At 37.1% G+C, this 18,235-nt stretch overlaps 1 protein-coding gene across 2 annotated transcripts; it reads right to left on the reverse strand.

The window, feature by feature from the left end:
* Positions 1-570: 570 nt before the first annotated feature.
* Positions 571-16,293, reverse strand: zfyve21 (zinc finger, FYVE domain containing 21). 2 transcript variants are annotated; one of them, XM_042388786.1, is made up of 8 exons: positions 16,092-16,293; positions 11,672-11,722; positions 9,248-9,416; positions 7,306-7,381; positions 6,634-6,725; positions 6,277-6,330; positions 4,152-4,282; positions 571-2,933 (listed from the first exon to the last, which is right to left on the reverse strand). In XM_042388786.1, exons 1-8 carry the CDS (start codon positions 16,215-16,217, stop codon positions 2,898-2,900), a joined length of 735 nt encoding a protein of 244 aa, XP_042244720.1. In that variant the 5' UTR covers positions 16,218-16,293; the 3' UTR covers positions 571-2,897. The 2 variants fall into 2 exon arrangements, with proteins under 2 accessions (XP_042244720.1, XP_042244719.1); XM_042388785.1 differs by lacking the exon at positions 6,277-6,330 and having other exon boundaries at positions 16,092-16,291.
* Positions 16,294-18,235: the final 1,942 nt, after the last annotated feature.

The following is an 18,235-nucleotide window of genomic DNA, read 5'->3' on the forward strand; positions in this document are numbered from 1 at the left end:
GAACGGTAAGAAAAAAATACCTTCAAAACAGCTGTTAGTGTTGGTACAACAACCTTCTTGGTTTCATTCAGGAATAAAAAAACGGATGTTTAGCTCTGTGAATGTTAATGTTAATGCTGAGGAACTGAGGAAACTTTCAGAAATGATTTTGATGCAGTGAATGGAACAGATTTAGGTGCATCACGAGCTGAAAGATGGAACACTTTAACTTCTCTTCTCACTCAAAAAGTACATTTTTGTTTCAGAATAGGTTCTCGGAAGCACGTTTAACTATCCGCTGAAGAGACAAACCTACCAACTCAACCAGAACTGAACAACATTTGGCTGATGGAGGTCCTAGTTGTGGCTCGGCACATTATTGTCAACGAAAAAAACAATGAAAAAAAAAAAGAGGAAAACAGAGTCAAGGAGTTTGAGAACGGACAAAAGGAATTACTGTATACTGTATAGAAGTGTTACAAAAACTATAGTCATAATTCAGCTTTAAAAAGTATGTAAGTACGTACACGGCTTGTGTTAAAGTAGGAATATTTAACAAAATAGCTCATACAAAACTTCAATACATGAAACTACATTTAAAGCATTTTTTTATGTCTGTGTGTGTTTATACTTCACTAGAATCAGTGAATAGTCTGTAGATTTCCTTAGACACTGACGCCTAAAGATTTAAATCTGTAAATACTTGTAGCATAGAGCAGAGTTATAAACACGACTTACAGAGAAGAAACAGAAACGTTGTCGCCTGAAGCAAATGACTCTGAACTTTCATCTCTTTTACTCTAAAACTGTGACGACAAGTCGATCCCTTAAAAAGGAAAAAATCCAGCATGCGACGTCACTCTTATAGAAACTGGAGATAAACCTGTGATGTTCTTTAAAATTTCAGCAATCATTTTGTCGTGAATGTTTTTCTGCTTCAAGTTTGAGAATCCTACATTTCCCAGAATGCCCGAATACAACCTACCACTGCATTCTGCTGTATTTCCTGCTCCTGTGGGTGTATAAAACGCCCTTTGAGCCTCTTTTCTGATGGACGTCTCTCTGTATAATATTTAAGAAGGTTTAAAACATGCAGAGCTCATCACAGATAGCTGCTTTTCTACCTGCGTTAAAGGGTTTTAAGGTAAATTTGTCCTTCAACCTGGGTGAGACAATTAGGCCTTTTCCACTACATGACTCAACAACCTGAAAATTAATTAGCCATTGACACGGTTTCTGCTTTTGATTCCACTGTGCAGCTTTAGGGCTGCGTTTCTGAACCTAAATTTGTCCGCCACAATGCAACAACTCGTTTGCATTAAGATAAACATCACAAAAACAAACGATGCTGAATTTGTGTTTAGCTAAAAACTGCAAGGAAGTGTTGCAGTGTTGCAGAGTAAGCTACCAGTTTAAATATATTTCCCTGCAACGTTTGGGTTGTGTAGGTATTTTCAGAATCTTGTAATGCTTCAAATAGTTAATGTTTTTTTCCACTAAGTAGCGGGTTAATGCTATCTGTCTCCAGGGACGCGTCGAGCTCTGCAGAACTGGTCTGATGCTGGTATCTCTCTCTTTGCTCTGTTCTGCCGAACTCCTCCTACAGGTGGGGATGTTTCATGCATTTAATGATACTGATGTTTAAAAGTGTATGTAAAGGAAAGTAAATATTAACCATAGCTGTCCGTCAGCACATGGCAGCGTGTCTACACAAAAAGCGTTTCAGCCTTCGTCTCCTTCACGTGCGTCTGAAGCTTATTTTTGCGCTTCAGGTCTATTTTCTTTCATTTTAGACACGTCACTATAGTGATGGTGTTTAGGCTTCGGCGCGCTGCCAAAACACAGGTGACCTGCATTTCTCATTGTGCCTGAACGCATCCTGTGCTCACACTCTTCCTCCTGTGTAAACACAGCATGAAAATGAAAATATTTGCTCTGTTGTTGCCATAAAACACAGTGGAAACAAGGACTTTGGCTTAAAGCCTTAAGCATCTGAAAAGTTCCAGTTACAGGACGCTTCAGGTTACTGGTTGTTAAGTTCCCATAGAGGAAGACCTAAATGCTTCACCTGGAAGATCTGGGTTCAAATTGGTTCCTTCCCACTGAAGGTCCTTTGAACAAGACATTCAGTCCCTACTTGGTGTTGTTTAGCTGATCTCTGAGGAAGCAGCAAAATGAAAATAAAAAAGTCCCTACAGGGATCCGTAAAGTGTCTCATTACCTCCATCAGGAAACAAAATCCTCGCTGACAAATAAACAAATTAACAGCAGCATATAAAATATTATGTCGTCATGAAACAACTGTGCCTTGATCTGAAGTTATGAAAATGGTTTCTGGAAGGTCAATAATCACATTTCATGGATGTTATAACGTTCAAAGTTCAATGTTTGTGCAGAAAAACATACTGTAACTATAAAAAGGATCATCTGGCAAACAAAAACAATGTCCAAATCAAATCTGAAAAAGTAAAAGGAATTGAATTAGAAACCTCCAAATATCGACTGATATGGACAGATGTTGTAGAGCTTGTTTTCCTGCTCAGTTTAGAAACATTAATGCTGCATGCCCTGATTTATGTATTAAATCAAAGAGGATTAAAGAACTCTCTGAGATGTAAATGTGACAAAAATTACAACAACCAGCCTACAGTAGTTGTGGTAAACATGATGTACAAAGTACTTGTTATAGAGGTAATAAAGTTTTTTTTTTTTCTTTTCTATAAACATTTCTTTCTTGCAAAAATTACCATGATAAGAACTGGTATCAAGAACTGATGAAGAAACCGGATCAGACGGATAAGCGGAATCAGAACTGGCGTTAATAAAAATCCAAACGATACCAACCCACCCCCCCCCCCCCCGGAGAGACGGGGTAGAAAACACTTGGGTGTGTGCTGCCTGCGGGTCCAGTCTTCACATCACTGGTCCCGAGCTTCGTACAGAAGTTTGGCCGCCTGCGGAGGAGACGGAGGAAAGACGAGTTAATGTGGCGTTAAGAACAGGAAGGTTGACAAAACACTGAAATTTACAAGTTACCAAAAGGTCAAAAAAAGTCAAGATGTTTAAGACACTGTAGGTCGAAGCTTGCAGATTTCAGTGTGCTGTATAAATGGACTAACAATTAATACATTTTATGTTTATCATTCTTAATGATAAAGCCCCTCGGCTTTGGAACGACCTGCCTGAGGAGACACGGTTTGCAGAATCAGTAACTTCTTCGCTACTTAAAACCCATTTCTACAGATTTGCTTTCATGTCATCTCTCTATTGCTTTTCATTGTCTTCTACTGTCGTCCTCTTAATGTCGGACTTGTTATTGCTTTCTGTGTCGAGTCTTTTTGCTTTCGTATTGTACCGCCTTTGCTTTGTCTGTCAAAGCACTTTGTAAACTCCGTTTTTAAAAGGAGCTATATAAATAAAGATGACAAATAGTGTTCTGTGCGGGTTTCATTTCTGAGAGTCCAAAGTACTTTCAGACAGCACCTTTAACCTCTAATGTTTTTTTTGTTTACAACACCGGGGGGGGGTCGGCTGTGCATGCTATTATCCTTTTTTGCCAGGAACAAAAAAAAAGTCTCGTTCATGGAGTTAAAAGAGTCTACAGCCACACTAGCAGCCCCATGAGGCCGTAACGCTCACTACACACCAGAAACCTTTCTACTGTCCTGAGGGAGAAAAGGTCGCTTGTTACCAAAATATCATCTGTATGCTGATCATTTTAAACGCTGGTGATATTCTACATTTTTCCTCATCAACAAAACAAACAATGTGTTAATCCACCTCTTGATACTTCCAAACCTTCCTACTCTGTCTGTGGCACTCAGCAGCGTTAATATATATTGTTCCTCTTTTTCCTAAAAAAGCTGCTTTTCAGCTTTTCTGGTGCTCTAGTGAGAATTTCTGGCAGCAGGGCGGTGTGTGTGTGAGATTGAGTTAAAATAAACTACAGTGTGTGTTCATGGCATTGACGTGTTTGTAATTGTTTTGGACAATAACGGAGGTCTACAGCACAGAGGAATAAGAAAATACATGAAGATATAAGAGTCATATCCTTTAAGGTGAAAAGTGAATCTTTACAACACAATGTTGATCTACTGCAGCTTTGGAGTAAAGTTTTATACATGCAGGTATCTGCAGTGGAGTGACTGTATGAGAGTTTCTGTATTTTCTACCTTGTGCATTGCAGCCAACCATAGTGAGGCCACTTTCTTGTCGTCTGCTGCCTCCATGCGGAGCTGCTGGACGTCCTGAGAGCCCATTGGTTTGTATTGGAGCAGCATGCCGGTGGCCCGCGACGTCCCTCCTGCGCACACGCACACAAAGATCAGGTTAAATGATAAAAGAAAATGTAACAGGGAAAAAGAAAAATAACAAACTGAAACTAAAAATTTCAAGAAATCACTTGAGTAGAAATCCTTTTTTTTCTCAGGAGATCATGTTTCTGCTTCCGTATCCGATCACAGTCAAAGTTCTGTCAGTTCTCAACAATATCAATCACAACCAGTTGAAAACGATTAATGCATGCACGAACATACAGATGCAATAACAAACAGATGTCAGAGGAGTAAAAATGAAATCATGGAAGATTAAAAATCGATGAGAACAGAATAAAAATGATCTTTCATGCTTTTAAAAACATGACAAAAGGAATAATGAATATAAATACACGATGGCAGCAACAGAAACTAAATCAGGTGTGAAGAGGATTCAGAATGCTAAAATCTGATAACAACTACATGATGAGAATTCTGCGATCACAACGTTTCATTCCTTTGAGACACACGTGTTGTATGAAGAGGCAGGAAACACATGAAGACATGAACGTGTCCCAAACAGCACCTGAGCATCATGAAGTGGACGGTGTTTAAGACACTACGTCAGTACTAAACTTAACACTGCTCAATCATTAATTACAATAATGACATTAAAATATGGAGATTTATTAAAAACAGTTGCATTGTTGTTGTCTGAGAAAACCTGTTGATACTGTTTACAGTGTTGAGAATCTACGACTGATGAGCTGCTTCACAGTACGGATCCTTAAAGGTGAAAAGCTTCATAATTATGAACTTAAAAATGACAACAACTCTGTCTGCTGAACTACCTGGTCGAAATCATTGAACCTAGATCAGTAATGTAAAAAAAAAATCTCTTTTATGGGCAGAAAAAGGTCATTATCTTCTTTAAAATCACTTCTTAAAACTCCTTTTTATTGGATAATCTATGAATAATTTGTTTATTTATGTTCATTTATGCATGATATTTTATTGTGTTTTATACACTGCACTTTTTTGATTTGTATCTTATGTACTTGTGATACATTTGTAGTACTGGTTTTTACTGGTTTCTGTCTTTGGATTTTATTCTTTTTTAATGTTTGTTGTGTATAAAGCACTGTTTATGTCTGCTGTCTATCTCAGGTTCAGAGCAGAAGTTCAGTTTACAATGATTTTCAGTACTGTGCAAAAGTTTTAAGCACTTTAGATGTTTAAATTCTTCTCCATAATGCAACACCATCAGGGAGGCGTCTGACTGTCCCAAATTTATTCTGCAGCCTGACAACGACGAGTCATTAAGAACTATCTTCACCTACAAGAAGAACAAGGAGTCCTGCAGCAGATGGTCTCTGATCTCAACATCATGGAGTCAGTCTGGGATTAACATGAAGAGACAGAAGCAGCAGAAGAAGAACTGTGGCGACTTCTCCAAGATGCAGGAACAACTGACCTGCCGACTACCTGAAACACTGTTTCTACTGTTTACTCAACTTTGTATGAAGTTAAGTGATAAATAAAAACTATTCATGGTGTCCTCACTTTACTCATAGAGCTTAAAACTTTTGTACGGTACTGTAAATCAGAGAAAAGCTCACACCTGAGGAGCTGGAACCAGCAAATTGTTGCATTTCTGCTTGAAAAGTAAAGCTAAAGATTAAAGATATTTGATTATTGAAATAGTTGCCAATTAAATTTCTGTGGATGTTTAGATTAATAGACTAATCATTTCAGCCCTAATTAACTTAACTGAAAAAAAGGCCCTGTTTTTTTTAAATGTAATAGTATTCAGGCCAATACTGTACAAGTCTGCACTATGGGAATAAAATTTGTGGTGTTACAAGATGCTTTTGGGACTCATTGAGGCGTAAACATAAAGCAGAACAGTTTCGGTAGTTTTATTTTCATGCAGTTTCATGCGGACAAGATGCAAAACAAGAGAAATCAGATCAGATAAGAAGGAGGGACGGAGTGACAACAATGAGTGACTCAATACAGACGGAGGCTTTGTGGAAAAGCTAACCTTCAGAGATACAGTGACTGTCCAGCAGACTGGTATAAGTGTGAATGTCATTCTCTGAGCCCAGCGGAAGAAGAAGAAGAAGAAGAACCGGGTGTCAGAGCAGCAGAGGAGAAACGGTGTGTTAATGTTAGTTTAGAGAAAAGACAAACAGGCTTTTAGTGTTAATCCACAAACTTCTCAGATAGTTTGTGGATCCGACTCAAGAAGAAAACCAGAGTTTCCATCACACTTTATACAATGGAAATTAATATATTAAAATTTTCTTTGTCAAAACAAGCAATACAAAACTTTCAACAACATACAATGAATGTTTTATCGCAACAGGGGGTTTTCAGGGTTTTCTTTCTTTAGTCTCACCTCCTGGACTCGTCCCATCTGTCAAAATCTGCATGCTGGAGATCCGAGACAACTCCACCTCGAAGTGACTTTCACCGTCGAGGAACAGATACCTGATGTTTGGATCAGAACAAACAAAACTGATTCCACATCTCAACTAATAAGACTTTTATTCTTACCAGCTGTTATTTTGAATATTTGAAAGACCAATAAGCACATTTAATGAAATATCTGTTAAACATAAGACTCTTAGGCCCTGATCTTGCATCCAGGTAGGTCCAGATTACGTCTAGATCCACTTCATATGGACAGCTGTTCACACATGATGTCAGAATGTGTTTCAAATTATTCTTTAAGACCATTTGAGATCAGATTTTACTTGATTCAAACAGAGGAAACTGGGGAAACAATGAGGGAACATGTCACCCATTTCAACAGTGTGACTCAATAATGTTTATATATAATATAATAGTACAATAATTTCTGGACAACAATGGAGCACTTTGGCAAAAGGAATAAAATATCAGGCTTTGGATGCAAACACGCAATACTTGTTAGTAGATCAATTCATTGTTGGATTTGTTGACAAAAAAAATAAATAAAGGAATATCACCAGTGTTATCTGTTAGCATGTTCAAGTCATTTTTAATGTTAGCATGTTGACATACTGAGTGTAGGATTTTAAAAGCTCACCTGTGGTTGTTGGAGAGGCGACACGTCATGGTTTCAGACTTCTCTGACGTTCCCAAAGTGACAACGAAGGTGCCACCTGGAAACAGAAAACTCATGTGATAAACAGAAAAAGAAGAAACTCTCCAAACATCTTTCTGACAAAATTTTAACACATGTACATATGAGCATAAGTTGTGACATCACAACAAATTCAGAGCCAATCGTGATCCAGAAAGAGAATTATAATAACCGACGTACCAATCTGGATCTACTGCTTTTGAACTGTGAAGCATTGTGGATACATATATTAAACACACTATCACCACATGGACTGATTTAAAAGCTAGACTTGAGATGTTTCCTTACAAACTAACTGTTATTATAATTTGTTGGAAATGATACTGGAATTAGATTTTTTGTTTGCTCCTTTGGCTGGGTTGACTTGTTTTTATTTAACCACAAGATGGTGCTACAACATATAAAGACAAGCAACAATACAAGTGACACAGTTGATGGCTGGTTTACTGAATGATGTAATTATCCAATATGATGATGTGTGTGTGAAGTATAAAAAGTAATTTTCAACCAATTATTCTTAATTGGCCCCTGATGAAGACATAAGCTGAAACTCTGGATTTGATTCAACATGATGCTGTTTAAATAAAGTTAATCAAAATGATGAAACCAGCAAGTCTATATGAGAGACATATTATTCAAAGTGTTTTCATGAGTTTTAAAACATGTGTGCAGGATATCTTTGACAGCAGTTGATATTAAACCATAACAAATTGTCAGCAAAACAGACAAATATTTAAAGGGAAATAGCTCAGATTATTGCTTTATACGTCCATCTTGTGTCCCCGTTCTTGTGCTGAGCTATTGATAACTTCATCATCAATAAAGCATGAGGCCTCAACATGCTGCAGGCTTTCCATCGCATTCAGCGTTCAGCTCGGTTGTCGCCCCGCGGCTCCGAGCTGCTGATGGATTTTTCATTAAGAGCCTGACTGACTACTGACCGCTGCTGCTGCGTATTTATAGCTTCACACTGAACAACAACACAATGGATTATCAGGACAGGATGGAGGCACTCTGCAAGATTATTTCACAGATGATTTTTATGTATGTGAGCGACCAGGAAGAGAGAGAGTTTGTGTCATGTGACAGATCAAAAAAAAAACATGCTGAGTAAACAAATGGCAGGCAGCCAGTTTCCACACACGGACAGATTAAAAAGAAGATACCAAAGTCCAAAATGTAATGAATTATTAATAGGAAACAGTGACTAGACATTATTTCAAAACGTCATCATTTATAGCTGCAGTTTACTTTGCTGTTTCAAATGAAGTGATCATAGATTTGGCTGAGTAACTGTGAAATTATTTCTGAATATGGTGCAAATATGTTTAATAACATACAAAATTATTAGTTAAGGGATGAAAAATGTTAAAAACTAGCACAAAAAACTACAATTAACACTTTTATAATTCAACTCTTGATACACGTGGCTGATATGTTTTGCCAATAATCTCATTATTTTATCTTTTTAATGCAAGAAAATAAAAATTTATATCAAACATGAAGGAAAAATGTGAGAAATTGGCAACTAAAAAAAAGAATTAAAAGCATAATATGTGGAAAAATATGCTACTTTATGGCAACTTATGATCACTTTCATCATTTATTAATCCTCCAATTGTTTTCTTGATTAATCAATTGATCGTTTAGTCTATAAATGTCAGAAAATAGAGGAAAACGGGCATCACAATTTCCTAAAGCCTGAGTTTATGTCTTCAAAAAGTCTTGTTTTGTCTGACCAACAGTCTAAAGTCCTAAAATATTCAGTTTACAATTATATAAAATTCTTAATGGGAGAAGCGGGAACCATCAACTGATCAACCAATCGATTTCTGCTCTAGCGTCTGCTTCATTTACAAATATCAATCTCAGTTAAACCTCTCACCTCCAAGGAGCACTTTGAGCTGCTTGTCGTAGAACTCCATCTCCTTCTGAGAGACCAGGCTGCACTCGGCGCACTGTCGCACCGGATCGACGAAGCACATGCGGGGCAGCACCACCTTCTTACTGCAGCACTTATCGCAGAAACACCGGCCGCACCGCCGACAGTGATGCTGCAGGAAACATGAGTTACAGTCAGCTTCACTACGACTTTCATCTTTGTCTGTCAAACATAACACAACTTAGGAAATTAAAAATAGTAGCGTGTAAAAAAACTATAAATCTGAGCTGCACTGTGTTCCTCTATGATCACCATATGAGAAGTTTGTCCCAATTTCATACAACTCTGAACATGTTTTTAGTATGTTGCGTGTTCACACAAAGAGTGAACACTGAGTATAAAAAGTTATTATGCAACACATTGATCAAATAAAATGTGAGAGCTGCTCACAGCTGGAAAAAAAAAGCCAGAACTAATGATACATAATAATATATTAGAAAACAAAAAATAACTATTGAATATTTGGGGGGAAATTCTTACAGTTGCAGTTTGATCGCTTTTGAAATGTACATATTGCATCATTTCCTGTTACTGTAAAACAATGAGACATGTTTTTTATACACTAGCTGTAAAAAATAGTACACTATAAATATTAATATATACTGTAAACAACTAGTTTTGGGACACAGCTGAGCTTCTGTATACACTAATACTGAGCAGGTTTTCATTATATAGTGTGTTCACACCAGAAAAGTACCAAAATGTATACAGTATACTACAGTACAGTATACAGAATATATAAGACAGGCAGTATTCACAATAAATACAGATGTTTTTTTTGAATGTGCACCATTCTCCCACAATGCAATGAACACAGAGGAGGAGCTGCTCACAGCTGGAAGAGATTAAAATAAATGGAGTGTCAAGGTGAAACAGCTTCAGAAAGAAACAGAAAAATAAGTATTGAGTATTGAAGTATTTGTTGACGGTTTCTGCAGGGTTACGTTTAAGACTTTTTAAATACCACATAGAAGACCTGATGGAAAATCAGCAGGGACAATATGACCTCGAATTATTTAATATTTGTTATTATTATACCACATTTTGTCTGTATCTCTCAGCTCTATATAACAAAAATTCATAATGATATAACTAACTTAATGACCCAAATAAACTGCTGAAATGGATGGATTAACAACAGAAAAATGATTCATTCATTACTCATTAAAGTTTTTGCTGTAATTGAAATTTGACCTCTGAGTCAATGAGCTTTGTAGCAGCAGCGACAGTGTTTGCTGCAGTTTACCGCAAACTTTTCGGCTTGTGAGCCAATAAAATGAATCAATGTCTACTTGTGACCCCTCATCACAGATTATAACCTTAGTGTGGACATGAGATGTAGCACCAAAGAGTTCAGTTTCATCCTCAAAGATGTTTCAGCTGAGTGATTATTAGGGGTCTGAAAAAATAAACCTATTTTTGTGTATCATAAACACATAGTTTGCTCTCTTGTACCATCATCCTCTCAGATTTCTCTTTAGAAACTGTTTTACAGTAAAAACCATAACAGTGACTGTACAGTGAGCTCATGGTTTTCTGCTGTAGTCTGACTGCAGTGACAGGAAGTCGGTCAGTGGAAACTGCTGCGTCTGTAAAGTGTTTTTGTTCCAAAAACAGTTTTAGCCAGAAAGTGATTTTTCGCTGCAACAAGTTTGCAGAAAAACAGAATCACTGATATTATTATTAATAAAACTGCAGGTATATTCTGATCATGTGATGCTACAGGATGTTAAAAATCTTTAAAACGGGACAGAACATGAAACAGTCAAAACTAACGTAAACCTGAAGGAACACACTGTATGATTACACTTTCTGGATCTTCAAAACTGCCTCAAATGCAGAAAAAAAGCTAAAAATGAAAGATAAAAAGTGTTAAAACATCAAGATACCAAGGAAGTGAGTAATGCAAAGGACTTGAATTGTGCAATTCATTCAGTTGAAGGAAGCCTCAATATTCACATTGTGTCACATCGTGTCAGTTACGCTTCTTATTTTAGTTTTAAATATACAGCTGGCAGTTACATTAATGAAGGTTTGGCCAGAGCACAGAAGGTTTTCTGAGCTGATTTTACCATAAACTGAATATTTTCTGACAAATCTAAAATAGGACAAAGAGTCAAAGTGTTATTATGTCAGTAGTCTTTGTAAAAATAAAACTGTCATTACTGAGGCGTCAGTGTGAATCTGTGCCAAAATAAATGAACAGAAGCCAAGTGGGGGGGGGGGGGGGAAGTGAGGTTTCACAACACAGACAAAACGAAAGCTTCAAAATCTTCTGGAAAACTTTCCTTTCTTTCCAACTTGAGGCTCTTTTCAGAGAGTCGGATAAAGCTGTGACTTGTTGTTGTGTTGCAAAACAAAACAGACCTTTCTTCTGATGAAGTCGAACTTGGTGTCACACTGCATACATCTCGGGCACTGGAGGACGGGAAAGAGGAAAAACAGGATGTTACACAACATGCTGAGTAAGGCGGATTTGAGCTCAACAGCAGCTGGACAGAATATAACAAAATAGTTAGTTTAGGTTTCTGACCCAGATGTCATCAATAAAACAACAGACAGGCAGCAGGTTGTTGCTGCAAGATCATCATGTAAACAAGGTGGCAGCAGCAACCAATAAAACCATTTGTGTTAAGTGAAGACAGTTAAAGATGCTGTTTTAGATGCTTTGAACACTCTCGCCAAGGTGTTTTACACCTGACCTCACATGCAGTTTAGTGTTCATTTTTGCCTTTATTTGACAGTAGAAGAAGAGGTAGAGAGAGAGGAGTATAACCTGCAACACAAGTCCACGGCCAGAATCGAACCACAGACTGCAGATGTTTTACTACAGTGTTACTACATATCGCTGACAGTTTCTATTGCCGTCATTACCTTCAACACAGCACAGACACTCTCCTGCCTTCATTACCCGTTTCACAAGGGAGTGTCTTTATACTGATAAAAGAAAGGAAAATCAACCACAGCTGCTTTCATCTTATGTGAGAGACAAAGAGAGAAAACACCATGTTCCTCCACACTGGTCAGGTTTCTGCCAGCAGCGGAGATTTTATTTCAGCTTTGGGGAGAAGCTGCTTCAGGTAATATCACGATGAAACTGATTACATGATATTGCATCGTGGACGTTGTGGTTGTGTGCTATGCGTGGTAGGCTACCAGGGCGCCCCCTGAAAGGTAATTCTAAGTTTTTATTCATTTTCTGTGTCATGCTAAACATTTGGCCCATCCTACATGGCATTACAATACACCTCTATTTTATAAAGCATGCATCTTACAGCAGTATGTATACAATGTTTATACGGAAGCATGTGGAAAAAGAAAAGACACACAAACAAACTGAAACTGAAATCAGAGCTTTTACATATCTGCAGATTATCTCGATAAAGGGCTTGTTTTTCTTCTCGCAGTCTTTCTCCAGGTAACTGTCTCGTTTATATGTTTCATATGTGAACAGCCAACTCAGTCTTTGTGTGTCATCCATATTTACAAAATCAATATCAATATTTTTATCTTACTAGACAAAGTATCATACAGTTCCCAATAAACAGGACAGTAGAAAACAAAATGAATCTCATTTTCTTCATCACATATCAACAAATCCACTTTTCTTCTTCTAGATTAACAAACTGTCCAATAGAGATCTTTGCTTTTTAGACAGATTATATACACAACATAATTCTCAGCACCGTATTCGGTTTTTATCATCATAAATATACAGTTTTGGTTTCGTCCATATATCATCAGCCTGCTGCCCTTTGTTCTGAGCAAACAGACTCTCTGAACAAACATTCATTATTAAAATAAAGCTTCCCCAAACGCAGCGTTGCAGATTAATGTGCTCACATCTTTTGACCAGAAACCAATAATTAGTTTATCCATAATTGAAGAATCTTTCAACGAGCCGGAAGAGCCTATTTGTATCAAAGTTTAATAACAGACAGATTTATGAATGTGGACAAAGTTATGACCGAGCCCAGAGATAAGGACCGAAGTAGCTAAAAGCACCTTCACCAAATTTGGATCTTATTCTAGGTACAGTTACAGTGTTTTTCCTTTAACGAGACTTAACGACATGTAGCCTGGAGCTTCCCAGAACATGAACCTTTTCCTTTACATTTTTACACTTTTTGGCTGTATGTCATTCTAATTTAAAAAAGGTATTTTCAGACTGCAACTAACAATTATTTTCATTATCAATTAATCTGTCAATCATTCATTTAGTCGCTGAAATATGAAAGAATAGCCACCGAATCACAGTTTCTCACATGATATGGAAAAGTGTGTGCCTGGATGCTGTTCAACCCTTTTCAGACTGTTCTTCTAGATGATGGGACTTAAATTGTTGTTATGATGACCCATCATTAATAAAGCTATTCTCAGGGATTAAAGCAAGTAGGAAATGTGTACACTGTATTGAATTAAAACTGCTCTATGCCTGAAATCATTCATGGTGCCTGAGAACTTTAAACTCTGATATTCTTTCTGTAAACCGTTAACAGATTATATTGAAGATGGAAAACAGCAGATGAGAAATGATTAACTTCTCTGACTGTAGTTTACTGTCAGTCAGGGTAAAGTGCCTCTGTGAGAGGACAAACAGTACAGCAGACAGTTGGTGTTTGTCCTGCTGTAGTTTTACTGCACTGACAACAGACCAGTCAAACAAATAGACACAGAGAGGCTGCAGCTAGCATAGCAGCTCCACCGGATAGCTACATACGACGAGCTACGTGCGGACGCAACATACAAAGTAACAGCTGTTTTCATCACTTTAACGCTCTCTGCTGTAGATAAACACATTTAGTGCGTCTGACAGGGCTGTTCAGGCTGTTTTTCCAGGCTGTTTATCCAGCTGGCTCCGTTAGCTGCCAGGCTGGCCGCGGATGCCTGCAACGCCCAGTGCGTCAAGCTCCCCGCAGTGAGCGCGAGGAGACCGGATGTACAACGACCTCACCTCCCCTTCACCTGAAAGTCATCCTTTCTGCACCTTGGAAACATTCCCAAAGTCTCAGTAAAAGTGTCACAAACACATATCTGTTCAATGTTTTTATGGCCGCAAGTAAAACTAGAAATATTGTGCACCTCTGCCAACCAGTCAGTTTACATCCATGTCTGTCCAGACTCATATAATATTTGTAGTGAAGACTTTGAAGTGATTTAATAAAAAGGTATTAAGTGTATTTTCCTTGTATGTCTTCTAGAGCCCGACCGATATATCAGTCAGCTGATATTATCGGCCGATATTGGCCTATCACAGATCTATCGGTATCGGCATATATGTTTTCCGATATTTTTTTAATAATTAAAAGTTATATAGGCAGCATTTTATGTATATTTGTTCCTTTTTCTTAATTCAAGTATAATATATATGTACATATGATTTTTTGTTGTTATTTTTTGATTTATATTTTTTATTATCATTAAATTCTGAGTGAAGTTAACTGTTTCAGTGCACTAGTGTCATTTTATACAATAAAGTTTATTATTAATCTGTAAAATATCATGCCTCCATTACATATCTTTGTCATAAGGATCACCGAAAAAAATGTGCATTTATGTAAATATTCTGTATATATAAGATTATCAGCCGATATATCAATATCAGAATTTTTTTACTCCATAATATCAGTATTGGCATCAGCCCAAAATATCCAGTATCGGTCTGACCATAATATATTGTGACCGTTATGGTGTTGAATAACGGCCAGAAAAGTATTTTTTGCAAAACATCATGATGTCACAGTGAAGCTGACCTTTGACGTTTTGGATATAAATTATTAGACATTTGTGTTAAACTTTACGATTCATATAAATTCTTGAGTTATGGCCAAAACATGTTTTGTGAGGTCAAAGTGACCTTTGACCACCAAATTCTAATCAGTTCATCCTTGAGTCCAAGTGGATGTTTGTGCCAGATGTAATGAAATTTCTTGTTGGGCCAATCACAACCATTTCTCTAATACAGGGAGGGTTTGATATGATGACTGTACAGTGGAGCGCCATTGAGGAATTTCGTAAACACGTTCTGTTGACAGTATTAAACGAACATTGTATTTTCTCTAAAAGAAGAACGAACAACTGAACTTAAAGCTTTTGTTGACGACAAAGAGGTGTTTGCCGTACTTCTGACAGGATTCAGTGCATCACTCAGCGCTACGTCACATGTTTCATTGCTCTGATTGGTTGTAGAGTGCAGAGTTTGACAGTAAAAGGCTTTTTTCACATTCATCTGCTGAAAGTGGAAAGTTTCTCTGAGCTCATTAAAAATCATATTTGAAGGGGCGGGACTATGAGCATGATTTCTGACATCACAACTAGTTTGGAGCCAATCGTAGTCCAGTATTCAACTTACACAAGTGTGATGTGGAAACAAAAGCCTCCAGGCACATACACTGAGAATGGACTTTACAGTGAAGTAAGAGACATCGTGTGTCCAATAGTTAAACCTCTGAGATTAAATATATTTGCATATTCTGGATTTTTAATGAGAGAGAAGGAAGTGATGTCATTTTAAAGATTTTAACAAGATAATTGAATTTTTTGTTGGAAAAAACTATATCAGACACAAATTATAATTTGGAGCAGAGTGTTTTACATACATCTTAAAACTTGTCTAGAGGATACTGAATGTATTGAATGAATTTCTTTGATCCAAAATGTCCAAAAATAATTCGCAAACGGCTGGTTTATTTTGAAAACCACAACCGGAACAGCTACGCTTCCTATCCTCGCTAGCTTGTCGCTAATAGCTCCGCTGTGTCAAACAAATCCCCCTCGCCTGTCTCACCTCTTTATCCGGGACCCACTGTGGCTCGTCCAGGGAGAAGGGGCTGTTAAAGGCACCGTTTTCCGGCACCATGCGCAGGCCGCTGGGGCTCCGGACCAGCTTCTTTCCGTCAGGCACTGAAGACATTTTCCTTCGGCGGTGGTTCGTCCTCACACTACAGCAGAGGCTAACTCCTCTCTGAACACGCCCCCCGACTTGGCTGACAGACCGTTTGACCAATGAGAGCGCAGGACTGGTGTCACGTGGTGTGCTGGGCAGAGTGGAGTGTTTTGGTTTTTACAACCGCACCCATTGGCTGAAAATACACACGCTGCTGAAGGATGGGGAAAAAATATATAATAATGATAATTAATTCATGAAGAATATAAATAAATATATATTTAATAACATCAGCTGAGACAAAAATAGATATTTATATAAATATTTAGCATGCTGCTGAAGAAGAGAGATAAAAAATAAAATTAAATGCACAATATGTAATTTTCTGCCACTTTCAAGTTTGATGATGTTGTGAAGTACCATGGGATTATGGGAGTTGTTGTCTTCATTGTTAAACAACCACCATTGCCGTCATTGCAGTCAGCTTCTCCTGGTTAGCCATACTTTCTTTCCTAGGATGGCAAAGTCATGACCTGCCCTTCTCTGCCTCTGATTGGCTTACCCTGATATTCTTAGCCTAACCCTAACCAGTCTCACTCCTCGTGCCTAAACCTAATCAACCCAACCAACAAAGGCAATGAGTACTAACCAGTCACAGGCAGAGGAGGACGGGTTATGACTTCGCCATTGTAGGAGCCGGTCTGCTGCTAACATTTGCTCAGCTTGTTTCTCTGACAACTTAAGATCCAGACATCCGATGACTAAAATCCTTCATCCGGTGAAGAGATATAGTTAAAAACAACCAAGATCTAAAAAATATATTGTAAAAATGTGGCTTAAAACTGGATAAAAAGTCTACTCATGACAGTTTATGGTGGACAACCACAACACTGATGCATGCACAAAGGGGATATGACGCCATTGACATGCAACCAAATGAAACGGTCCGTTACCTTGATTAAAATTACAGATTTCTCTGGGTTTGAAACTTGTTGGAAACATTTGGGATAATGTAAGTACACAACTCAACAACATATATAACATAGGTCCAGTCATTTTTAATGATTTTAATGCAGAAAAGTTAGATATTGATCCTTTAAAAAATTAATTAATTAAATATATATATATATGTATATTTCATATTATGTCAACTGAGAAAAAATATGTATTTAAAAAACATATGATACAAATGCAGAAATATAAAGAAATATGTATATATGTATATATGTGTGTGTGTGTGTATATATATATATATATATATATATATATATATATATATATATATTAATCAATTAGTCAATCAACAGAAAACTAATCTGCAACTTTCTTGATAATTGATTAATTGCTTGAGTCATTTTTTAAGTCAAAATGATAAACAGTCTCTGGTTCCAGCTTCTTCAATGTGAGAATTTGCTGTTTTTCTTTGATGTATTTGTATAAAAGACAGTTAAATAACTTTCAGTTCTGGATAAAACAAGCAAATTAAAGGCATCACTGTAGGCTCTAACTAACAAACAAATAAAAAAATGACTCTTTCAATTATTAATTAACATTTCATAGACCAAATGATTAACCAATTAATAGAGAAAATAATCAGCAGATTATTTGATAATGAAAATAATCGTTAGCCATAAAAGTACTTGAGTAAATATACTTTCCACCATACAGATATTAAAAACAACAGCACAGAAGTCATGAATTTGACCATTTTATTCTTCAAATACAATTTAGCTGTACAATAATTTGCAGGACAAACATCAATGCTGCTCACGTTAAAAAGGGAGCGTGGTAGAGCATCAGTCTGCAGACAAACGACCTCATAATTACAGTGCAATTAGAGAGTAAAAAAAAAAAAAGCACATCATAGTTTTTTGTAGTTGTAAATTTGCTGGTGAAATTTTGTCAATTTGTTGAAATTACAGTGCCCATTCTCGCTATTTCATCACACCTCATTACTCTCTAACGACACCATCATTAGAAGAAAAGCCCACATGTTTGTGAGAGCAGCAGTTACAAAAGGACTAGTAGTATCATGAATGCCAGTC

Source organism: Thunnus maccoyii, chromosome 16 (assembly GCF_910596095.1).
Source record: "Thunnus maccoyii chromosome 16, fThuMac1.1, whole genome shotgun sequence".
In the NCBI taxonomy this organism is placed as follows: Eukaryota; Metazoa; Chordata; class Actinopteri; order Scombriformes; family Scombridae; genus Thunnus; species Thunnus maccoyii.